The 23,765-nt window shown below is 36.7% G+C and overlaps 1 protein-coding gene across 4 annotated transcripts in view; it reads right to left on the bottom strand.

Annotated features, from left to right (window-relative positions):
* The window catches only part of KIF3A (kinesin family member 3A), an 89,928-nt gene that overhangs the window by 60,080 nt on the left and 6,083 nt on the right, over nt 1-23,765 (bottom strand). For all 4 annotated transcript variants that reach the window (XM_055547834.1, XM_055547851.1, XM_055547841.1 and 1 more), the window contains 2 exons: nt 6,100-6,244; nt 5,880-5,964 (listed from right to left, as the gene is read on the bottom strand). In XM_055547834.1, the coding sequence (XP_055403809.1) occupies nt 5,880-5,964; nt 6,100-6,244 (230 nt within the window). The remainder of the gene's footprint in view (nt 1-5,879; nt 5,965-6,099; nt 6,245-23,765) is intronic.

The following is a 23,765-nucleotide window of genomic DNA, read 5'->3' as shown; positions in this document are numbered from 1 at the left end:
GAGTCCTGGTAACTTAAATGTGCTCTAGACACTCATAGAAACTAACAGTTTAAATTCAGTCATGAGGCTGAGTCAGAGCTGGCAAGTTCATCTAAAAGTGAGGCATGTGAATGTGAGTGTTCTATATTACTGTCTATGATTACTATTTGTTTATGAAAGCTCTTAAAAATTGGATGGTAATCCTAGCAAATAATTTTTATCATAAAAACAAAGAAATTTAATTTCTATAACAAATAGCTTGTGATACCAAAACAATAGATCTCAATGAAGGCAGCTACTCCCCTGACCAGACTGTTTTAGAAACTTGAGGGGGAGTTTCTGGTTCAGTTAAGGAGACTGGGATATTGAACACCCTGAAGTAGGTGGGATGGTCACAATCATGAATGGTCCCATGCAACTTTGAATGTCCTACCAGATAGTCACATGGGTGAAAAAAACAACTTATTAATTTAATTATCGAAATTTAGATCCTAACTCTACATATAAAGACAAAGTGCTTTCCCATGGTAATAATAATATAGGAATGCAGGAAAACTGAGGAAAGAACTACTTTATTTTCCTCAGAACTCTACCAAGAGCTAGATACTACTGTAAAGGACAATGTCATTGAGTAACACCAAACAAGGTGTTTAGATTACCAATTCAACATACTTGTAACAGTTTGCATTTGTGGGTATTGCAGTCATAATGATTTAAATATGCCTCTATTTATATATGTCATTGAGTATGATCACATGTAAGCATTTATATTATATATTGAAATACCAGTACTTTTTAAAAGTAATATTATAATTGGACAGTACATTGATATCTTTAAAATTATATGTATAGATAGATTTTATCATCTATGAATTTTATTTCAGAATAATCAAAGGGGCATTACAAAATATATGTTATAAAAAAAGGAACACTGGTTCTACTGTACTTGAGAACCACTGACAAGACTGTTTCTGAAAATAAATGTGATCTATAATTACTATTATAAAAATGGAAATGTTCTTTCCAAATGGTTTTTATTCTAATAATCTGTACAAATAACAAACATTTAAAAGATAAAAAGCATAGAATTAAGGGATCCATCAAAACCAAAGATGACCAGAAAAAAGAAACTTATCTGTATATTTGTTGTCTATACATCATTATGGATTAAGTCTTCAGTAAGGTCCAACAAATTCAATAATATTAACACCTAAGCCTGTAACATATTGTTGCAAAAGCTCAGTTCATATACTAAATTTTTTTTTAAAAAAGCTAAAATTTATTACTTTATTATGTGTCAAGCAATAATCTTAAAATTTTGTATTAATTTGTTATCTTTGGCAATAATCCCATAAAGTAGATACTATTATTATTTCCATGTTCATGTGGCAAACCTAAGGCTCATAGAAGGTAAGTAACCTGCTTAAGAGATCAGAGCCAATATTCAAGATAAGGTGTTAAAACCTCAGAAATCACCCTTTAATCCTCAATCCATTTACCTTACCCAAGCAAGTCAGGAAATTCCTCTAGGTTTCATTTTTTTACATTAACAAAATTGAACTGCTGAAAGGTTAAATGAAATAAAATATGTACTGCTACCATCATTTACTACACTAAATGCCTACTGCTGCATTATAAGAGCTTCTTAATAATAGTTATTCTATTATTCTACTGTTATTCTCAGTATACTCCACACTGTTCTACAATAGAGGCTGCCACGATTCTGTATTCTATTCTATTGTTCTTCTAAACACATTATTCTCTAATTATTGACAATACAATTCCAATCAAAATTCCAATATTAATATTTTAAAGGCTAACCTTTTGTCTTATACACCAAAATTTTAATATATTTGGCAATAATTACTAGTTATCTACCACTCGATTCAGCAATCCTGTTTCAGGAATCTATCCTCAGACAAGCCTGCACATATATGAAATGGTATAATTACAAGGTTATTTAGCACAGAACTGTTTGTAAGAGCAAAAGATTTTAAACAACCCAACTGTTTATCAATAGCGAGGCAGCTAAGCAAACTAAAAGTTATGTCCATACTAAGGATACTATGAGGCAGAAAGGGAAAAAAAATACTAAAGAATGAAGAAGCATTTCTCTTTACTTATATGGAAAGACTGTCACAATCCATTGCTCAGTTTGGGGAAAAAAAAAAAAAAAGGCAAAGTATACAATGAGAGGGGAAAAGTCTTTTCAATAAATGGTGCTGAAGGACTTCCCTGGCCATCTGGTGGTTAAGATTCTGCACTTCCACCTCAGGGGGCGTGGGTTGGATCCCCGGTTGGGGAGCTAAGACCCCACACATCGCGCAGTTACAAAAAAAATTAAAATGGTGCTAAGACAACCGGATATCTGTATGCAAGAGTGAAGCTGGTCCTCTAACTCACAAGGCATATAAAAAATTAACTCAAAACAAACCAAAGACCTAAATGTAAAAGCTAAAACTATAAAACTCTTAGGAAGATAACAAAGGCATAAATCTTTGTGACCTTGGATGAAGCAATGATTTCTTAGATACAACACCAAAAAACACAAGAAATAAAACTAAACATAGATAAAGCAAATATGATCAAAATTTTAAACTTTTACGCTCCAAAAGGACACCATCTAAAATGTAAAAAGACAATCCATAAGAGAATATTTTTGTAAATTCCTATTATCTGTTAACAAGCTGAATTTAGAATATATAAAGAATTGTTGTTTAGTCATGAAGTCGTGTCCAACTCTTTTGCGACCCACACAAACCATCGCTCTCCAGGCTCCTCTATCCATGGGAATTCCCAAGCAACAATACTGGGGTGGGCTGCCATTTCCTGCTCCAAGGGATCTTCCTGACCCAAGAATCGAACCCACACCTCCTGCATTGGCAGGTGGATTCTTTGTCACTGAGTCACCAGGGAAGCTCCATATAAAAAATTATTAATATTTAATAAAAAAATAAAGAGCCAATTAAAAATGAACAATGGATCTGAACTGAAATTTCTCCAAAGAAGACACACAGATGGTGTAAAAAGATGTTCAATGTCATTAGCCATCAGGGAAATGGAAATCAAGCCCACAAATGAGATACCACTTTATACTAAAATCGCTATAAAAAATGACAATAACAAGTGTTGATGAGGATATGGAAAAACTGGACTCCACAAATGAGATAACACTTTATACCCACTAAAATGGCTGTAATAAATGACAATAACAAGTGTCAATAAGGATATGGAAAAACTGGACTCCTCCTACATTACTGATAGGAACGTAAAATGGTACAGCCACTGTGGGAAACAGTCTGGCAGTGCCTAAAAGTAGAATTACCACATTATCTAATGACTGCATTCATTGATATATAACCAAGAGAACTTTAAAAATATACAGTTCAAAGATACTGCAGGTTCAGTTCCAGACTACCACAATAAAGAGTACCATGAATTTTCGTTTCCTCAGTGGATATAAAAGTTATATTTACGTTATACCATCCATAGATTATAAATGTACAATAGCATTATGTTTAAAACATGTTTGTACCTTAATTTAAAAATATTTTATTGCTAAAAGAAACGTTAACCATCATCTGAACCTTCAGTCAGCCATAATCTTTTTGCTGGTGGAAAGTTTAAAATACTGCAAGAATTACCAAAATGTGACACAGACACATGAATTAATTAAGCAAATACTGTTGGAAATACTGAGCTGCACAGACTTGTTCCATGCAGGGTTGCCACAAACCTTCATTTGTTTAAAAAAAAAAAAAAACAGTATCAACAAATATAATAAAGTGAAGCACTATAACGTGAGGTACGCTTGTATTCACACAAAAACTTTTACAAGACGTTAAAAGGAAAAATGAAATACTGATTCATGCTACAACATGAATGGATCTTGAAAACATCATAAAAAGTGAAAGAAGCCAGACACAAAAGACCACAATTGTATGACTTCATTTAAATGAAATGTCCAGAATAGGCAAATTCATAGAGACAGAAAGTAAGTTACTGGTTACCAGGAGGAAGAAGGGGAATGCAGAGTGACACCTAATGGGCATGGAGTTTCCTTCAGGAATAATGAAAATGTCCTAGAATTAGATAGTAGTGATGCTTGCATAACTTTCTGAATATACAAAGAGTCACTAAATTGTACACTTTAAAAGGACGAATATTACAGATGTAAATTACATCTCAATTAAAAAAATAATGATTTGAGGAAGAATGGAGTCTGAGTCCCTTCGCTGTTCACCTGAAGCTACCACAACATTGTTAATTGGCTATACCCCAACACAAAATAAAAGTTTAAAGTTTGAGGGAAAAAAAGAAAAAATACTGAATGTGAATCAGCTATAATGAACCAATCCACAATTTTTGTGATTATCTGATAGTTATGCATATAATCTCACATTCCTTTTTCTAAGATGTAGGATTAAAGTAGTGCCAATATATTACCCAAAAGTATACAAACCAGAGTTTCTCAATCAGAAAGTCTGGTTTTTCCTTCAGGTAACAGAAAGATTAAAAGCACAAATATTTGTGACAACATTCATAATTAGTATTAATACCTACATTTCTGACACTGTAAAAACTTAGTAAAGAGTCCGCGTGCCAATGCAAGGGACGTGGGTTTGATCCCTGGTCCAGGCAGATTCCACATGCCACAGAGTAACTAAGCCCATGTGCCGCAACTACGGGGAGCCCAGGCACTACAGCCCACAAGCTGCAACCACCAAGCCCCTGAGCTGCAGCTACTGAGCCCAGGTACCCCAGAACCCGTCCTCTGCAACGAGAGAAGCCACCACAGTGAGAGCCCCACACACAGCAACAGAGAGTAGCTCCCACCTGCCACAGTTAGAGAAAGTCCATGCACAGCAACGAAGACCTAGCGCAGCCAAAAATTAATTCATTCATTAAATTAAAAAAAAAAAAGCCCACAACTTCTGACTTTAAATTCTGGAGTACTCTTGGGCATTCATACCAGAGAATGAAAACTTACGTTTGCATAAAAATCTACGCGTGGATGTTCATAGCAGCTTTACTCATAACAGCCCCAAACTGTACGTAGCAGGTGAATGGTTAAACACACCAGGCAATATTACTCAGACATAAAAAGGAATGAGTAACTGATACATGCAACAAGTTGGATGAATCTCTAGGGAGTTATACAAAGTCACAAAAGCCAATTCCAAAAAGTTACAACATAACACTTTTGAAATGACAAAACCATAGAACTGGAAAACAGATTAGGGTTGTCGGGGTTAGGGATGGCGACAGAAGGGAGTAGTCACCAGAGAGGTGGATATGGTTATAAAAGGGCACCTTTGATATGGAACAATTTAGTACCTTGTTGCAGTAGTGGATATAATAATCTACACATGTGATAAAACAGTATACAATACAAATGACTACAAGAGAAACTGGGGCATTTGAACAATGGATTCAAACACATTATATCTGTGGATTATATCAAGATCCATATCACGATTATGATATTGCATTATAGCTTTGTAAAATGTTATCTCTGGGGAAAACTGTGTAAAGGGTAATCCTCTGTATTATTTCTTACAACTGCATGTGAATTTATCTCAATAAAAAGTTTAGTTTAAAAAAAGGTGCAGATCAATGTATATAGGGTGCTACATTTAAAGTAAAACTAAAATTATATTTATATTTACATAAAGAACACTGAAAGGATACCGAAAGTGGTTATCTTAGGGTGGGGAGAAATAGGGTAGGAACCAACACTTTTCAATGCATAAGTGTTTAAAATAGTTGTATTTTTGAAGCATGTTACCAAGTTTCCTGGTCAAAAATAAAATATTAAGAGTACCTTTTGTTCAAAACAGAACTTAATTCAGCACACATTCTCTTGCTCTGGAAAGTACTCCAATTTCAATTATCCTTACCTCTAACCTCTGTGTCTGATCCTTGCCCAAAAGGTCACGAACTTCTTCATTATATATTTCCAAATAAGACACTCGAACCAAAAATCTGTAAAGAAAACATCATTCTTAAATACAAAAAAAAAAGTAGTGAAATATTTTTTAGAACACTTTTAAAAACGTGTTTATAAAGGTTGTACATCTTATGTTTGTACTTCTCGATATTAGAAAGTAATTATTTTACCTCGTATCACCCTCTGCTTTTGCAATATGACCAAATATGTGAGCAAAGGAATTTGGAATGATTCCTCTAAGTTCAGGAACAGCTCGAACACCTTCCATGGTAAACGTTTTCCCAGTTCCAGTTTGTCCGTATGCAAAAATAGTCCCTGAAAACAATGAAGAAGATCAATCACTTTGTAGAGTCTGATGCTACAGAACAATAGCTCCTAAAATTAATTCTTTTGACACTGTGACGCAATTTCTAGCCTGGATTTAAAGTTTATTCTAATATAAATTTCTCCTTTATTATCAGCAATTACAGCATGAACTGTGTAGCACACGAGCACAGTACTGTTGAAGTTCTAGAGCCAATGAGATAAATGTAAAATCGAACATTTTAGCTAATCCTAAAAAATTTATATTTATTTTAATTACTTAATGCGGACATAAATTGGAGAAGGTAGTATAGTTACAGCAAAAGAACAAAGGTCCCAGAGTAGAAAGACCTCAACATGAATCCACACATTTGCCACTTTTCGACATATGACCTTAAAAACTATCTACCCAAAGATTATCTCAATAGTAAAATGAGGATAAGAATAACTATTCTGCATTGATCACATGAAACAAGAATCACATGAAACAATTTACTTCAAGCAACCAACATGACACCTAGCAAATAGCTTAATCCTAAAATAAGTGTTATTTCAAAATAAAAGTTTTAAGTAACAGCTGTAAGGAATAGGGGGAATTAACAAAAAGAAGTGACAATATATTAAAAGTAATTACAGATACAACTTAAATTTTCTAAATATCCAAATTTAACAAATACTACACACCTGAGTCTGGCATGGTGCTATGATTCAGGGACACAATGGCAAAGACAAACACAATCTTTAATCTCATGCTGTGTGTCATCTTGGGCAGGACATATTAGCCAAATAATTATAACCAAGATGAGTGTTGGGAATGAGAAACACAGAGTTCTACATGAGAGTCAGGGACATAATCAAGGCAAGAAAACTAAGGAAGAAGGAAAGGGGAAGAGGTCAAAGAAGGCTTTCCAGAAGAGTCCATCTAATATATGAGCATGAGTTAGAAACAGATGGGCAGCAAAAGGCAAAAAAGAGAATGGTGATTTTGCAAAAATGCAAGGAAACCAGAATGGAAGAAAAAGAGATGGAAAAGGACAGTGGATGCGGTTAGAGCTGAAAAAACTGAAGGGATTAATTACACAGGGTGATGAAGAACATGTTAAGGTTCTAGAGCTTATCTTAAAAACAAAGTGAAGACACAATGATTTTTCAGTCAGAAGAGTGTCACCATCACTGGCTATACTGTATACAAAGAACTGGAAACGAGCGTGGGAGAAGTGAAGAAACAGCTAGAGGGCTGACACGGTTACCCAGGTAAGAGATGGTGCTGACAACGGCAGGGGCTGAGAAAGATGGAAAGTGTTTCACAGGTATTTAGCAGTTAGAATCAAGATGCCTGGGAAAGAACTAGTCAAAAGGGGACGAGGGAAAAGGAAGAACTGAGGGTGACTTTCAAATTTCTGGCCTGACCAAGGGAATGTAACGCTAAGCTATGTTCTGAGATGGTGAACACCACTGGAAGAGATAACAGTTTGAACGGGAAGATCATGGCCTGAGCTTGGAGGTACTGAGCTTTAAGTCTACAATACACTCAAATGGATGTGCCAAGCAAGCAGGCGGATGGGTGAGACTCATATGCCAACTGAAGCTACAGCACTGGGTGAGATTTCCTCAGGAGAGACTACAGTAGATAGCCTAGGAAGTGACAGCATAAACGAAAAAGGTTCCTTAACTACTACCCCTCTATTCAGTTAATACAAATGTCATCATTGTCAAACTTCTAATGAAAACAATCACAACATAAACCATTTCTATATGTGGGAATAAAGAAGTAAATTTTGTCTAACTCCCTAAATATTTCAAACTCTTTCATTAAGAATATAATTTACTACATTAAAAGGAGCTAAAAATACCATGAACTCATATACTGCATCTTAGAAAAGACAAAACAGCTATCATCTACTGATCATCTGCTGTGCTATGTCATATACTTTATATGCATTCCTATTTAATTTTCACCCCAATCCTAAGAGCTAGGCAATATTTATATCCCCATAGCTTAGCTGAGGAAACAAAGGCTTAGAGAGGTTGAATTACTTGCTCTATGTCATTTTACACAAAATCTGAACACATGCCAGTTGGCTGCACAGCCCATGTATTTTTACCAGTATATAATGACAAAAAAAAATGTTTACCTCAAAATTAATACCTACTTAATGCAGAACTTCCTTAGTGGTGCAGTGGATAGGAATCTGCCTGCCACCACAGGGGACACAGGTTGGATCCCTGGTCTGGGAAGATTCCACATGCTGTGGAGCAACTACACCTGTGTGCCTCTGAGCCAACACTCTAGAGCCCGCAAGCCACAACTGCTGGGGCTGTGTGGCACAACTATGTAAGTCTGTGCACACTAGGGGCCACAAACTCCAACTACTGAGCCTCTGGGCCACAACTAATGAAGTCCGTGTGCCTAAAGCCTGTACTCTGCAACAAGAGGAGTCACTGTAATAATAAGAGGCTCACGCACCACAACGAAAAGTAGCCCCCGCTTGCCACAATTAGAGAAAGCCTATGCAAAGCAACGAAGATCTAGCACAGCCCAAAAAATACATAAATAAAATGAATGCAATTTCTATGAATGTATTAAATACATGATCATTACTAATTTTAAAAATATATTAAGTAACTAGAGACAGAAGAACAAACAAAACCCAAAATTAGTAGAAGGAAAGAAATCAAACAATCAGAGGAGAAGCAGAAATAAATGAAATAGAGACAAAGAAAACAACAGAAAAGAACAATCAAACTAAAAGTTGCTTCTCTGAAAAGATAAAATGATAAATCTTTAGCCAGACTCATTAAGAAAAAAGACGATTCACATCAATAAAGTTAGAAATGAAAAGGAAGTTATAAAGGACACCGCAGAAATACAAAGGATCATAAGAGACTACTACAAGCAACTATATGTCAATGAAATGGACAGCCTAAAAGAAATGGACAAATTCTTAAAAATATACAACCTTCAAAGACTGAACCAAGAAGAAATACAAAATACAAACAGACCAATTACAAGTTACAACAGGGATGGTCTTGATCACTGCCTCCAGTAATGTTAAAGAAGCTGAAGTTGAACGGTTCTATGAACACCTACAAGACCTTCTAGAACTAAAACCCAAAACATTCCTGATATGTTCACTGATTCCTAAAATGCTCAATTCTCCTGCTCAAAATTCTCCAAGCCAGGCTCCAACAGTACGTAAACCACGAACTTCCAGATGTTCAAACTGGATTTAGAAAAGGCAGAGGAACCAGAGATCAAATTGCCAACATCTGTTGGATCATAGAAAAAGCAAGGGAGTTACCGAAAAACATCTACTTCTGCTTTATTGATTACACCAAAGCCTTTGACTGTGTGGATCACAACAAACTGGAAAATTCTTCAAGAGATGGGAATACCAGACCACCTGACCTGCCTCCTGAGAAATCTCTATGCAGGTCAACAAGCAACAGTGAGAACCAGACATGGAACAACGGACTGGTTCCAAATTGGGAAAGGAGTACATCAAGGCTGTATATTGTCACCCTGCTTATTTAACTTCTATGCAGAGTATATCATGAGAAACATTGGGCTGGAAGAAGCACAAGCTGGAATCAAAATTGCCAGGAGAAATATCAATAACCTCAGATACGCAAACGACACCATCCTTACGGCAGAAAGTAAAGAGGGACTAAAGAACCTCTTGATGAAAGTGAAAGAGGAGAGTGAAAAAGCTGGCTTAAAACTCAACATTCAAAAAACTAAGCTCATGGCATCTGGTCCCATCACTTCATGGCAAACAGATGGGGACAATGGAAACGGTGACAGACTTTATTTTCTTGGGCTCCAAAATCACTGCAGATGGTGACTGCAGCCATGGAATTAAAAGACGCTTGCTCCTTGGAAGAAATGTTATGACCAACCTAGACAGCATATTAAAAAGCAGAGACACTGCTTTGCCAACAAAGGTCCTTCTAGTCAGAGCTATGGTTTTCCCAGTGAGAGTTGGACTATAAAGAAAGCTGAGTGCCAAAGAATTGATGCCTTTGTATTATGGTGTTGGAGAAGACTCTTGAGAGTTCCTTGGGCTGCAAGGAGATCAAACCAGTCAATCCTAAAGGAAATTAGTCATGAATATTCATTGGAAGGAATGATGCTGAAGCTGAAACTCCAATACTTTGGCCACCTGCTGGGAAGAACTAACTCACTGGAAAAGACCCTGATGCTGGGAAAGATTGAAGGCAGGAGGAGAAGGGGACAACAGAGGATGAGATGGTTGGATGGCATCACCAACTCGATGGACATGAGTTTGAGCAAACTTCAGGCGTTGGTGATGGACAGGGAAGCCTGGCATATTGCAGTCCATGGGTCGCAAAGAGTTGACATGACTGAGCGACTGAACTGAAAATTAAAACTGATTTTAAAACTCCCAACAAACAAAAGTCCAGGACCAGAAGGCTTCACAGGCAAATTCTATCAAACATTTAGAGAAGAGTTAACACCTCTGAAACTTTCCAAAAATTGCTGAGGAAGGAACACTCCCAAACTCATTCTATGATGCCACTATCATCCTGACACCTAAACCAGACAAAGATGCCACACACAAAAAAAGAAAATTGCAGGCTCCAATATCACTGATGAGCATAGATGCAAAATTCTCAACAAAATTCTCAGCAAACCAAATCCAACAATACATTAAAAGAATAATACACCATGATCAAGAGGGATTTATCCTGGGGATATAAGGATTCTTCAATAACCACAAATCAATCAGTGTGATAAACCATATTAACAAACTGAAAGATAAAAACCATATGATCATCTCAATAGATGGAGAAAGTTTTTGACAAAATTCAACACCCATTTATGATCAAAAGTCTCCAAAAAGTGGGCACAGATGGACCATATATGACAAAGGCCATATATGACAAACCCACAGCTAACATCATTCTCAACAGGGAAAATCTAAAAGAATTTCCTCCAAAATCAGGAACAATACAAGATGTCCATTCTTGCCAATTTTATTCAACAGAGTTTTGGAAGTCTTAGATACAGCAATCAGAGAAGAAAAAGAAATAAAAGGAATCCATACTGGAAAAGAAGTAAAACTGTCACCACTGCAGATGACATGATACTATACATACAAAGCCCTAAAGATGCCAACAGAATGCTACAAGCGCTCAATGAATTTGGTAAAGTTGCAGGATACAAAGTCAAAACACAAAAATCTGTTGCAATTCTATATACACTAACAACAAAAGATCAGACAGAGAAATTAAACAATCCTTTACCACTGCATCAAAAAGCATATAGTACCTAAAATAAACCTAAAGAGGCAAAAGACCTGTACTCTGAAAGACACTGATAAAAGAAACCAAAGGTGATACAAACAGATGGAAAGCTTTACCATGTTCTTGGATTGGAACAATCAATATTGTCAAAATGACTATACTACCCAAGGCAATTTACAGATTCAATGCAATCTCTATTAAATTACCAATGGCGTTTTTCACAGAACAAAAAAATTTTTAATGTATATGGTAACACAAAAGACCCAGAATAGCCAAAGCAATTCTGAGAAAGAAAAAGGAGCTAGAGGAATCAGGCTCCCTGATTTGAGACTATCCAACAAATCTACAGTCACCAAAATAGCATGGTACTGACACAAAAACAGAAATATAAATCCATGTAATACGATAGAAAAGTCCAGAGATAAATCGAAACCCTTATTGTCAATTAACCTATGACAAAGGAGGCAAAACTATACAATGGGGAAAAGACAATCTCTTCAATAAATGGTGCTGGGAAAACTGGACAGCTACATGTAAAAAAAAAAAAAGAAGAAATAAAACACTCCCTAACATCATACATGAAAATTAACTCAAAATGGATTAAAGATCTAAATGTAAGACCAGACACTACAGAACTCTTGGAGGAAAACATAGGCAGAATTCTTTGACATAAATCACAAGACTGTTTTCTATCCACCTTCTAGGGTAATAAAAATAAAAATAATAATAATAATCAGATCTAATTAAACTTAAAAGCTTTTGCACAACAATGGAAACCATAAACAAAATTAAATGGAATGGGAAAAAAATATTTGCAAAGTATGCCACTGACAAGAGATTAATCTGCAAAATATACAAACAGCTCATGAAGTTCTATATGAAAGAACCAAATAACCCAACCAAAAAATGGGCAGAAGACCTAAACAGACATTTCTCCAAAGAAGACATACAGATGGCCATAAAGCACATGAAAAGATGCTCAACATCACTAATTATCAGAGAAATGCAAATCAAAACCATAATGACATATCACCTTGCACCAGTAAGAATGACCATTGTTAAAATGTCTACCAATAATAAATGCTAGAAAGGGTGTGGAGAAAAGAGAACCCTCCTACACTGTTGGTGGGAATGTAAATTGGTATAACTACTATGGAGAACACTATGGAGGGTCCTTAAAAAACTAAAAATAGAACCACCATATGATCCAGTAATCCCACTGAAAACCATAATTCAAAAAAATATAGGCACCACAATGCTCATTAGAGCATTATTTACAATACTCAAGGCATGGAAGCAACCTAAATGTCCATCAACAACAGAACAGATAAAGAAGATGTGGTACCTATATACAATGGAACACTAATCGGCCATAAAAAAGATAAAACAATGCCATTTGAAGCAGTATGGATGGATCTAGAGATTATCACACCAAGTGAAGTCAGAGAAAGACAACTATCATATGATATCACTTACATGTGGAATCTCGAAAAAAATTATACAAGTGAACTTGTTTACAAAACAGAAACAGACTTACAGTTACCAAAGGGGAAACCTGGCAGGCAGGGCTACGTGAGGAGTTTGGGGTTAACAGATACACATACTCTATATAAAACAGATAATCAACAAGGACATACTGTCCAGCACAGGGAACTCAATTACTTGTAATAATCTATATGGGAAAAGAATCCGAAATAGGTGGATATCCATATAACCTAATCACTTTGCTGTATACCTGAAACACAAAATTGTAAATCAACTATGCTGCTGCTAAGTCACTTCAGTCGTGTCCGACTCTACGCGACCCCATAGACGGCAGCCCACCAAGCTCCCCCGTCCCTGGGATTCTCCAGGCAAGAACACTGGAGGGGGTTGCCATTTCCTTCTCCAATGCATGAAAGTGAAAAGGGAAAGTGAAGTCGCTCAGTCGTGTCCGACTCTTAGCGACCCCATGGACTGCGGCCCACCAGGCTCCTCCGTCCATGGGATTTTCCAGACAAGAGTACTGGAGTGGGTTGTCATTGCCTTCTCCGACTATACTCCAATATAAAATAAAAATTAAATTTAAAAAAATTTTTAAATAAAAGGATACTAATTTACAATATTAAAACTGAGAAAGAAGGACCACAAATCTCCTCAAGAATCTCATCTTATTCTCAACGAGAATCCAAATTTATACTTTTTAAATGTAGTCTTAATAAATCTAATGCTATCATTTCCTTCATATAAACTTTTTAAATGTTAGTTTTTAAAAACTAAAAATGGCCTGAGATTTTACCCAGTCTTCTTGTTTCTAACTATCGCTAATACTTAAAATGACAGAAGGTTCATCAAAAAACTGCACAAGGATATTTACAGCAGCTACATATAACTGCCAAAACTTGGAAGCAACCAAGATTTCCTTTGTAGGCAGATAAAATTGCTGTACATCAGGACAATGGAATATTATTGCTGATTAAAAAAAGAGAGATGAGTTAATAAGTCATGAAAAGGCATGGAGGGAACTTAAGTGCATGTTACTATCAACCTGAAAAGGCAACATACTATATATATATAAAACTCCAACTATGTGACACTCTGGGAAAGGCAGAACTGTGGAGACAGTAAAAAGACCAGTGACTGCCAGGGTTTAAGGGGGAGAGAGGGATGAACAGGTAGAGAATGGAGCAAAACAACTGCATATGATATTACAGTGGTGAATAACTGTCAGTATATATTTGTCCAAACTCACAGAATGCACAATATCTAGAGTGAACCTAATGCAATATGGGGCTTGGAGGATAACGATATGTTAATACAGGCTCATCCATTTTAACAAATGTGACCACTGAGGTGCAGGATGTTGACAGCGGGGAAGGTTGTGCATTTTGGGACACAGGGGAACTCTCCGTACTTTGTTCAATGTTACTGCAAACATAAAATGTTCTAAAAATAGCTTATTCATTTTAAAAATCTTTTTTAAATGGTAGAAGGATTATGTACTTGCTATTGGGAATCCAAAAAGTTACAATTAAACTACATGTGAATAATGCACAGTAAACTGCATTATATATACATGCCTAATTTTTGTCCTTTTGCAAAATATTTTATTTTTACTATCAACCATCTTCAGTCAGCATAATACACTAGAAAACAGGCAGAAAGTCCTTGACATACACACATTACCCTCTATAATGTTTATTTTTTATATATACATAACTGTTAATTCAAAATTCAACTTGTGGCATTTCTGCTCCCAACAAAGATGGAATAAGAACAAAATTTACTGTCCTGATGGAACAAAAAGAAGACCAAATATATAAAATGATAGTTTTCAAGAGAATGAACATCAGTCAACAAAGGGCTGTGGTTCCTGAAAGGTAAGGTAGGTCATATGATTGCCCAGCTTCCTGTCGTGAGACAGAATCCAAGTCGTGGAGGAGGAGGAAGAACCCAAGTAGCTGTCAGCAGATTCCCTGAGTTGAGAAGAAGCTGAGAGTCCAGAGAGGCCAACATAGCTAGAATTTGGAGGACACATTCCCAGAGAAGAGAAAGCTGCACAGAAAGAGCTCCAGAGATCTACAGAAGTTCCTCCTCGAGTATTCAGCCAGATACTCACTAGCACAAAAGTATAAGGAAACTATCTAAATATGGGCGATAGGGGAGGGAATCATATGGAAAGATGGGAAGGAAAAGCCCCCAGCACTCACAAAGGCATAATTCACAGGACATTAGGAGCACACAGCATACAGAAGGGCCTTGCCTCTGTAGTGGGGAGTAATAACCTTACACTGAGCACTGCTCTAGTCCTAACCAAAAAATCTTCCAAAAAAGATCTGAAAGGATGAAACTGCTTTCAAGTAAGCGCATCCCAGAACAAGGCTCATGAATATTTATAGAATGAAAAAAAATCCAAGACCCAAAGTAAAATTCAGAACACTCAACCAAAAATTGCCAAGCTTGCAAAAAAAAGGCAAAATGATGACTCATAATGAAGAAATCAATTAATCGATCAATCAAAATTAGTTTATAACTAACACAATGTTAGAACTAGCAGATGACTTTAAAACAGTTATAAAAACTGTACTCTATATACAATAAAGTTCAGTGGAAACTCTGGATGGAAATTTGGAAGAACTTGGATGGGAGATATAATATAACAAAGACCCATATCAAACTTCTTGAGATGAAAACTACAATGTATGAGATGAAAAATAACAACACACAGGGATAATAGATTAGGCAGTGTAGAAGAAAAGATCTGTAAACCTGAAAACATACCAACAATCAAAAATGAAACACAGAAAAAAATTAAAAGTAAAAAACCAGCATCAGTGAGCTGTGGGACAATTTCAAGCAGCCAAGTATATATGTCATTACAGGACCACCCCCCTCCACGCCCCGACCAAAGCGGAGAGGACAGAAAAAATATTTGAAGAAAAATGACTGAAAATTTTCCAAATTTGATAAAACCCACGGATCCATGCAGATTAATGAACTTTGGCACAGAAACATGAAGAAAAAATACATTACAGCATATCATAAACAAACTGACAAAGCCAGTGACAAAGGAGAAAATCTTAAAAGCAACCAGAGAAAGACATGTTATATGAAGAAGAACTAAGATACGGATGAAAGTAGATTTCTGGTCAGAAACTAATTCAAATGGGAAAAAAGAAGAGCACTGCCTTTCAAGTACTAAAGGAAGAAACCATCAATCTAGAATCCTATATCCAGTGAAAATATCCTTCAAAAACAAAGGCAAAAAAACACACACTTTTTTAGACTACAAAAGCTGAAAGAATTTATCACCTGTAGACATGCACTCTAAGGAATGTTTAAACAAAAATTTTCAATGCAGAAGAAAAATGATATTAGGTGGAAATATGGATCTACATAAAGGAATGAAGAATACTAGAAATGGTAATTACATGGGTAAATAAATACAATTTTTCTCCTTAAATATAAATCTCCTTAAAATATAACTGATGGTTTAAACAAAAATAATAACAACACGGTTTGCAGTTTATGACATGCACAAGTAAAATGTATGACAACAATAGCACAAAGCTTAGGAGAGAAATGCAAGTATAGTGTTAGTTTCTACATTATCCATGAAGTGGTACAGTATCACTTGAAAAACCATAATGTATTTAATATTTATATTATAAACCCTAAAGCAACCACTAAAATGCAACAAAGATACACTGCTATAAACCAACAAAGAAGATAGAATGGAATAATAAAAACACTTGATTAACCTTAAAGAGAGCATAGAAAGAGAAAAAGGGAAAAAAAAACAAATGGGACCAAGAGAAAACAAACAGCAAGGTGACAGATTTACACCTAAGCAAGTAACTACAATAAACAGAAATTGTCTCAACACCCTAATTAAGAAGCAGAGACAAGATTGGACTAAAACCCAAGACCAGTCACATGCTGCTACACAGAAAATGGCTAACTTAGCAGACCTGAGAAAGCTATACTTTCAAAGTCCAGCTTTCAAAATTGGCCTTTGGCTGATATCAGGGAATTCAGATTTAGGAAGGGTTCCCACCAATCACTGACTATTGAGAATGACTCACTATGCCCAAACTGTTTGTATAAACATGGTGGTTTATACTAAACATTTGCTTTTCTTATGAGAGTCTGGGATCTTTGCATGTGCCAGGCTGAGGGTGCCTCCATGAGCAGCCTCCAATAAAAACCTTGGGCACTGTGTCTCTGCAGAGCTTTCTGACAGACAACATTCACAAGTACTCTCACAAAGAGAATTAAGTGTATCCTGAGGGTCCACCAGGAGACGACTCTTAGACGTCTGTAATTGATTTCCTCCAGACTTCACAACATGCACTTTTTCTCTTTGCTGATTGTTTTTTCCAGTATCCTTTTTGTTCTAGTAACCAAAGCCATAAGAACAACCATATGCTGAGTTCCATGAATCCTCCTAGCAATCATCAAACCTGGGGTGATCTCAATGATCTCCAGGACAACTACCTACTAGAAATGAACTTTCAATATAAAAACACATATAGGTTAAAAGCAAAAGGATGGAAAACATATACCATGTTAATTCCATTCAAAAGAAAGCTAGAATGTGTATAATAATATCAGACAAAGTAGATTTTGGAGCAAAGAATATTACCAAGGATGAAGAGAATCATTTAATACTGAAAAAGAGGTTCATCAAGAGAACATAACACCCCTAAGCATTTATGCAGCTACTCAAAGAGTTTCAAAATATATGAAGCAAAAACTGACAGATTTAATGACATAGGGAAATACAAGATTAATAGAGAATTCAATACCCCCTTCTCAATAACAGACCAAGTACAAAATAATTAAGTACACAGAAGATTTGAACACTACCAAACAAACTGACCTAATGGACATTTATAAAAACTCCAACAATAGCAAAAACATACATCCTTCTCAGATATACACAAAGCACTGAATAATAATAAACCACATTCTGGGCCATAAAACAAAAGATGCAAGTTACATAAAGTATGTTCTCTGACTAAAATGGAATTACATTAGAAATCAGTAACAGAAGAGATGTCAAAACATGTGGAAACTAAGACATGTCTAAATAACCCAGAAATCAAGCAGGAAAATAGAAAGTATTTTGCAGTGCATAAAAATGAAAACACCCTATGTCAAAATCTGTATGTCACTAAAGCAGTACTTAGGGGGTAATTTAGAGCATTAAACTCCTATATTGTAAAGGAAGAAAGGTTTCAAAATGATGGCCTTGGCTTCTACTTTAAGAAAGCAGAAAAAGAAGAAGCAAGTAAGAGGAAAAACAAGAAGAAATCAATGAAATTAAAAATCATAAAAATAATGAAGAAAAATTTGTAAAACCAAAAGTCGCTTTTTTGAGAAAATTAGAAAAGATCAATAAAACTGATAAACCTCTTGCCAGATTAATCAGGAGAAAAAGAGAACACACATTTCAATTGTGTGTTCCAATATCAGGAATGAAAAAGGTTACATCACTACATTCTAACATAAGAATAGAGGATTGATACACACATCTGTCCTCCAATAAAGCCCATAACTTAGATGAAACAAATTCTATTAAAGACAAACTGCCAAAGCTCACTAAAAAAATAAATAAATAAAAAACATAACCTGAATATTTCTGTATCCATTAAAGAAATTCAATCTGGAGCTAAAAACCTTTCCATGAAAAAAATTCCAGGCCTAGTAGGCTTCATTGGTGAATCCTACCAAACACTTAGAGAAGATATACTACTAATCCTAGGCAAATTTTTCCAGATAATTAAAAAGGAGGGAATACTTCTCAACTCATTCTATGAAACTAGCATTATTCTGATACCAAAACCAGATAAAGACACTACAAGAAAACTACATTACTTACATCCCTCATGGCCACAGTTGCAAAAATGTTAAACATTTTAGCTAATCAAATCTAACATTATATGAGAGGATAATATACCATGACCAAGGGCATGCCGATTTCACATTTTAAAATGAGTCAATGTAATGGACAAACTTTTAAAAATAATTTAAGTGCAACAAAACTGCATTTGGCAAAATCTGATATACATTTCTGAAAAAAACTCTCAGCAACCTAAGAACAGACAGGAACTCACTCAATCTGGTAAAGTGTCTATGAAAAATCTACAGAGAACGTCACATTGGTAAAAGTATGAAGGCTTTCTCCCTAAGATTAGGAACAATACAAAAATGTCCCCCCTTAACCATTTCTATTCTACACTGTACTGGAGGTTCTATTCCAGTCAGGGCAATTCAGGTAACAAAAAGACTGGAAAGAAAGAAGCCATTTTCAGATGAGCTCTCATGTGTAGAAAATCCTAGGGAGTTTATCCCCCCCAAAAAAAGCCTACTAGAAATAATAAATTTACCAAGGTTGCAGTATACAAAATCAACATACAAAAATCAGCTGAAAAACATGAGCTCCCACATGAGAGATCACACCCACCACATTGTCTATAATCAAAAAGACAAGTAACAAGCTTTGGCAAAGATATGCGGACATTGGAAATCTCACATATCGCTGGTGGGAATGTAAAAATGGTATAGCCATTGTGGAAAACAGACTGGCAGTTACCTTTTTTTTGGTTTGTTTTTGTTTTAATTTATTTTTAATTGAAGGATAATTGCTTTACAGAATTTTGTTGGTTTCTGCCAAACATGAACATGAAGGCAGTTAGCCTTTTGACTCAGCAGTTATATTCCTAGGTACCGAAGAAAACTGAAAATATATGTCCACGTAAAAACTTGTACAATGTTTTTGTACAATGTTCTTGTACAATGTTCATAGCAACATTATTCATAAAAGCTAAGAAATGGAAACAACCCAAACGTTCATCAACTGATGAATAAACTATATAGCATATCCAGACAACGGAACATCATTTGGCCATAAAAAAAAGAATGAAGTATGGATAATTACAACAACATGGATGAACGTCAAAAATATCATGCTAGGATTTCCCTGATGGTCCAGCTGTTAAGAATTTGCCTGCCAATCAATACCAGAGACACAGGCTCAGTCCTGGGACTGGGAAGATTCCACATGCCATGGGGCAACTAAACACGCATGCCCTAGAGCCTAGGCTCTACAACCACAGAAGCCACTGCAACTAGAGACAGACCAAGCACAGCAAGGAAGACCCAGTGCAGCCAAAAAATAAATAAATAAATAAAATTTTAAAATCACATTAATAAGAAGCCAGACACACCAGAATAAATGGTGTATGATTCTATATATTAGAAATGCCCAGAAGAGGCAAACTCATACACACAAAGTAAGTGATTGCCAGGGTAGGAGAGAGAGATTGGGAGTAACTGCTAATGGGTACAGAGTTTCTTTGAGGGGTGATGGAAATGTTCTGGAAACAGATACATAGTTGCATGTATGAAGGTACTAAAACCCCTAATTTGTGCAGTGTAAAATGGTTAAAACAGTGAACTTATTAGGTTTCCCTGGTGGCCAGGTTCGATCCCTAGGTCATGAAGATCCTCTGGAAGAGGGAATAGCAACTCACTCCAGTATTCTCCGAGAATTCCATGGACACAGGAACATGGCGGGATACAGTCCATGGGGTTGCAGAGAGTCAAACATGACTGAAATGACAAACGCTTTACCACTTACTCATGTTATTTAAAATTTATCTCAATTTTAAAAGTCTAAAATAATCTATTGCACTTCTATACATGAACAATGTGCAATTCCCAAAAGAAAATTATGAGAACAATTCTGTTCACAATAAGCATCAAAAAATACTTAAGAAAGCTTACCAAAAGTAGTATAAGATCTGCAATTAAAAACTACAAAATACTGATGAAAGAAATTAAGACATAAATAGATACATCATGTTCATGTATTGGAAGATTCAATAGTGTCAGAATAGTAATTCAACACAATCCCTACCAAAATCCTAGGTGGTTTTGTGTGTGTGTGTGTGTGTGTAAATTGACAAAGTGTCCCTAAAATTTTTATATAAAAACGCAAAGGACCTAGAAAAGTAAAAACAACTTTGACAGAGTAACAAAATTAGAAAACATACACTACCTAATTTCAAAACATTTTACAAAGCTATAGTAAATTAAACAGGACAGACATGGAATAGAACAGACAATCCAGAAATAAGCCCACCTATTTATGGTCAAGACTACAAGGGATCAAGACCATCCCCGTGGAAAAGAAATACAAAAAAGCAAAATGGCTGTCTGGGGAGGCCTTACAAATAGCTATGAAAAGAAGAGAAGCGAAAAGCAAAGGAGAAAAGGAAAGATATAAACATCTGAATGCAGAGTTCCAAAGAATAGCAAGAAGAGATAAGAAAGCCTTCTTCAGCGATCAGTGCAAGGAAATAAAGGAAAACAACAGAATGGGAAAGACTAGAGATCTCTTCAAGAAAATCAGAGATACCAAAGGAACATTTCATGCAAAGATGGGCTCGATAAAGGACAGAAATGGTATGGACCTAACAGAAACAGAAGATATTAAGAAGAGATGGCAAGAATACACAGAAGAACTATACAAAAAAGAGCTTCATGACCCAGATAATCACAATGGTGTGATCACTGACCTAGAGCCAGACATCCTGGAATGTGAAGTCAAGTGGGCCTTAGAAAGCATCACTACAAACAAAGCTAGTGGAGGTGATGGAATTCCAGTTGAGCTATTCCAAATCCTGAAAGATGATGCTGTGAAAGTGCTGCACTCAATATGCCAGCAAATTTGGAAAACTCAGCAGCGGCCACAGGACTGGAAAAGGTCAGTTTTCATTCCAATCCCAAAGAAAGGCAATGCCAAAGAATGCTCAAACTACCGCACAATTGCACTCATCTCACACGCTAGCAAAGTAATGCTCAAAATTCTCCAAGCCAGGCTTCAGCAATATGTGAACCGTGAACTTCCTGATGTTCAAGCTGGTTTTAGAAAAGGCAGAGAAACCAGAGATCAAATTGCCAACATCCGCTGGATCATGGAAAAAGCAAGAGAGTTCCAGAAAAACATCTATTTCTGCTTTACTGACTAAGCCAAAGCCTTTGACTGTGTGGATCACAATAAACTGTGGAAAATTCTGCAAGAGATGAGAATACCAGATCACCTGACCTGCCTCTTGAGAAACCTATATGCAGGTCAGGAAGCAACAGTTAGAACTGGACATGGAACAACAGACTGGTTCCAAATAGGAAAAGGAGTACGTCAAGGCTGTATATTGTCACCCTGCTTATTTAACTTCTATGCAGAGTACATCATGACAAATGCTGGACCGGAAGAAACACAAGCTGGAATCAAGATTGCCAGGAGAAATATCAATAACCTCAGATATGCAGATGACACCACCCTTATGGCAGAAAGTGAAGAGGAACTCAAAAGCCTCTTGATGAAAGTGAAAGAGGAGAGTGAAAAAGTCGGCTTAAAGCTCAACATTCAGAAAACAAAGATCATGGCATTCAGTCCCATCACTTCATGGGAAATAGATGGGGAAACAGTGGAAACTGTCAGACTTTATTTTTCTGGGCTCCAAAATCACTGCAGATGGTGACTGCAGCCATGAAATTAAAAGACACTTCCTCCTTGGAAGGAAAGTTATGACCAACCTAGATAGCATATTCAAAAGCAGAGACGTTACTTTGCCAACAAAGGTCCGTCTAGTCAAGGCTATGGTTTTTCCTGTGATCATGTATGGATGTGAGAGTTGGGCTGTGAAGAAAGCTGAGCGCCGAAGAATTGATGCTTTTGAACTGTGGTGTTGGAGAAGACTCTTGAGAGTCCCTTGGACTGCAAGGAGATTCAACCAGTCCATTCTGAAGGAGATCAGCCCTGGGATTTCTTTGGAGGGAATGATGCTAAAGCTGAAACTCCAGTATTCTGGCCACCTCATGCGAAGAGTTGACTCATTGGAAAAGACTCTGATGCTGGGAGGGATTGGGGGCAGGAGGAGAAGGGGACGACAGAGGATGAGATGGCTGGATGGCATCACTGACTCGATGTACATGAGTCTGAGTGAACTCCAGGAGTTGGTGTTGGACAGGGAGGCCTGGCGTGCTGTGATTCATGGGGTCGCAAAGAGTCGGACACGAATGAGCGACTGATCTCATCTGATCTGAGGTCAGTTAAATTTTGACAAAAGCACCAAGTTAATTCAATAGAGGTAGAGTAGTCTTCTCGGAGAAGGCAATGGCACCCTACTCCAGTACTCTTGCCTGGAAAATCCCATGGATGGAGGAACCTGGTGGGCTGCAGTCCATGGGGTCGCTAAGAGTCGGACACGACGGAGCGACTTCACTTTCACTTTCCACTTTCATGCATTGGAGAAGGAAATGGCAACCCACTCCAGTGTTCCTGCCTGGAGAATCCCAGGGACAGGGGGGGCCTGGTGGACTGCCGTCTATGGGGTCGCACAGAGTCGGACATGACTGAATCGACTTAGCAGCAGCAGTCTTCTCAATAAATGATGCTGGAACAATTAGACATCCACAAAAAAGATAGGGAAAAAAGGGAGTGAGACAGAGAAAGGAAAAAAAAAAAACCTCAGACCCCAACTTCACATTATATATAAAAATTAAAATGGGCCAGAGGGCTTTCCCAGTGGCTCAGTGGTAAAGAATCTGCCTGCCAATGCAGGAGACACAGGTTCAATCCCTGGTCAGGAATCCCACATGCTATGGGGCAACTAATCCCATGTGCAACATATACTGGGCCTTATGCTCCGCATGAGGAGACGCCACTGCGATGAGAAGCCTGCACACTGCAACTAGAGAGTAGCCCTGGCTCACC

This window comes from Bubalus kerabau, chromosome 1, assembly GCF_029407905.1.
Source record: "Bubalus kerabau isolate K-KA32 ecotype Philippines breed swamp buffalo chromosome 1, PCC_UOA_SB_1v2, whole genome shotgun sequence".
NCBI classification, from domain to species: domain Eukaryota; kingdom Metazoa; phylum Chordata; class Mammalia; order Artiodactyla; family Bovidae; genus Bubalus; species Bubalus kerabau.
This window is presented reverse-complemented; position numbering and strand designations above follow the sequence as displayed.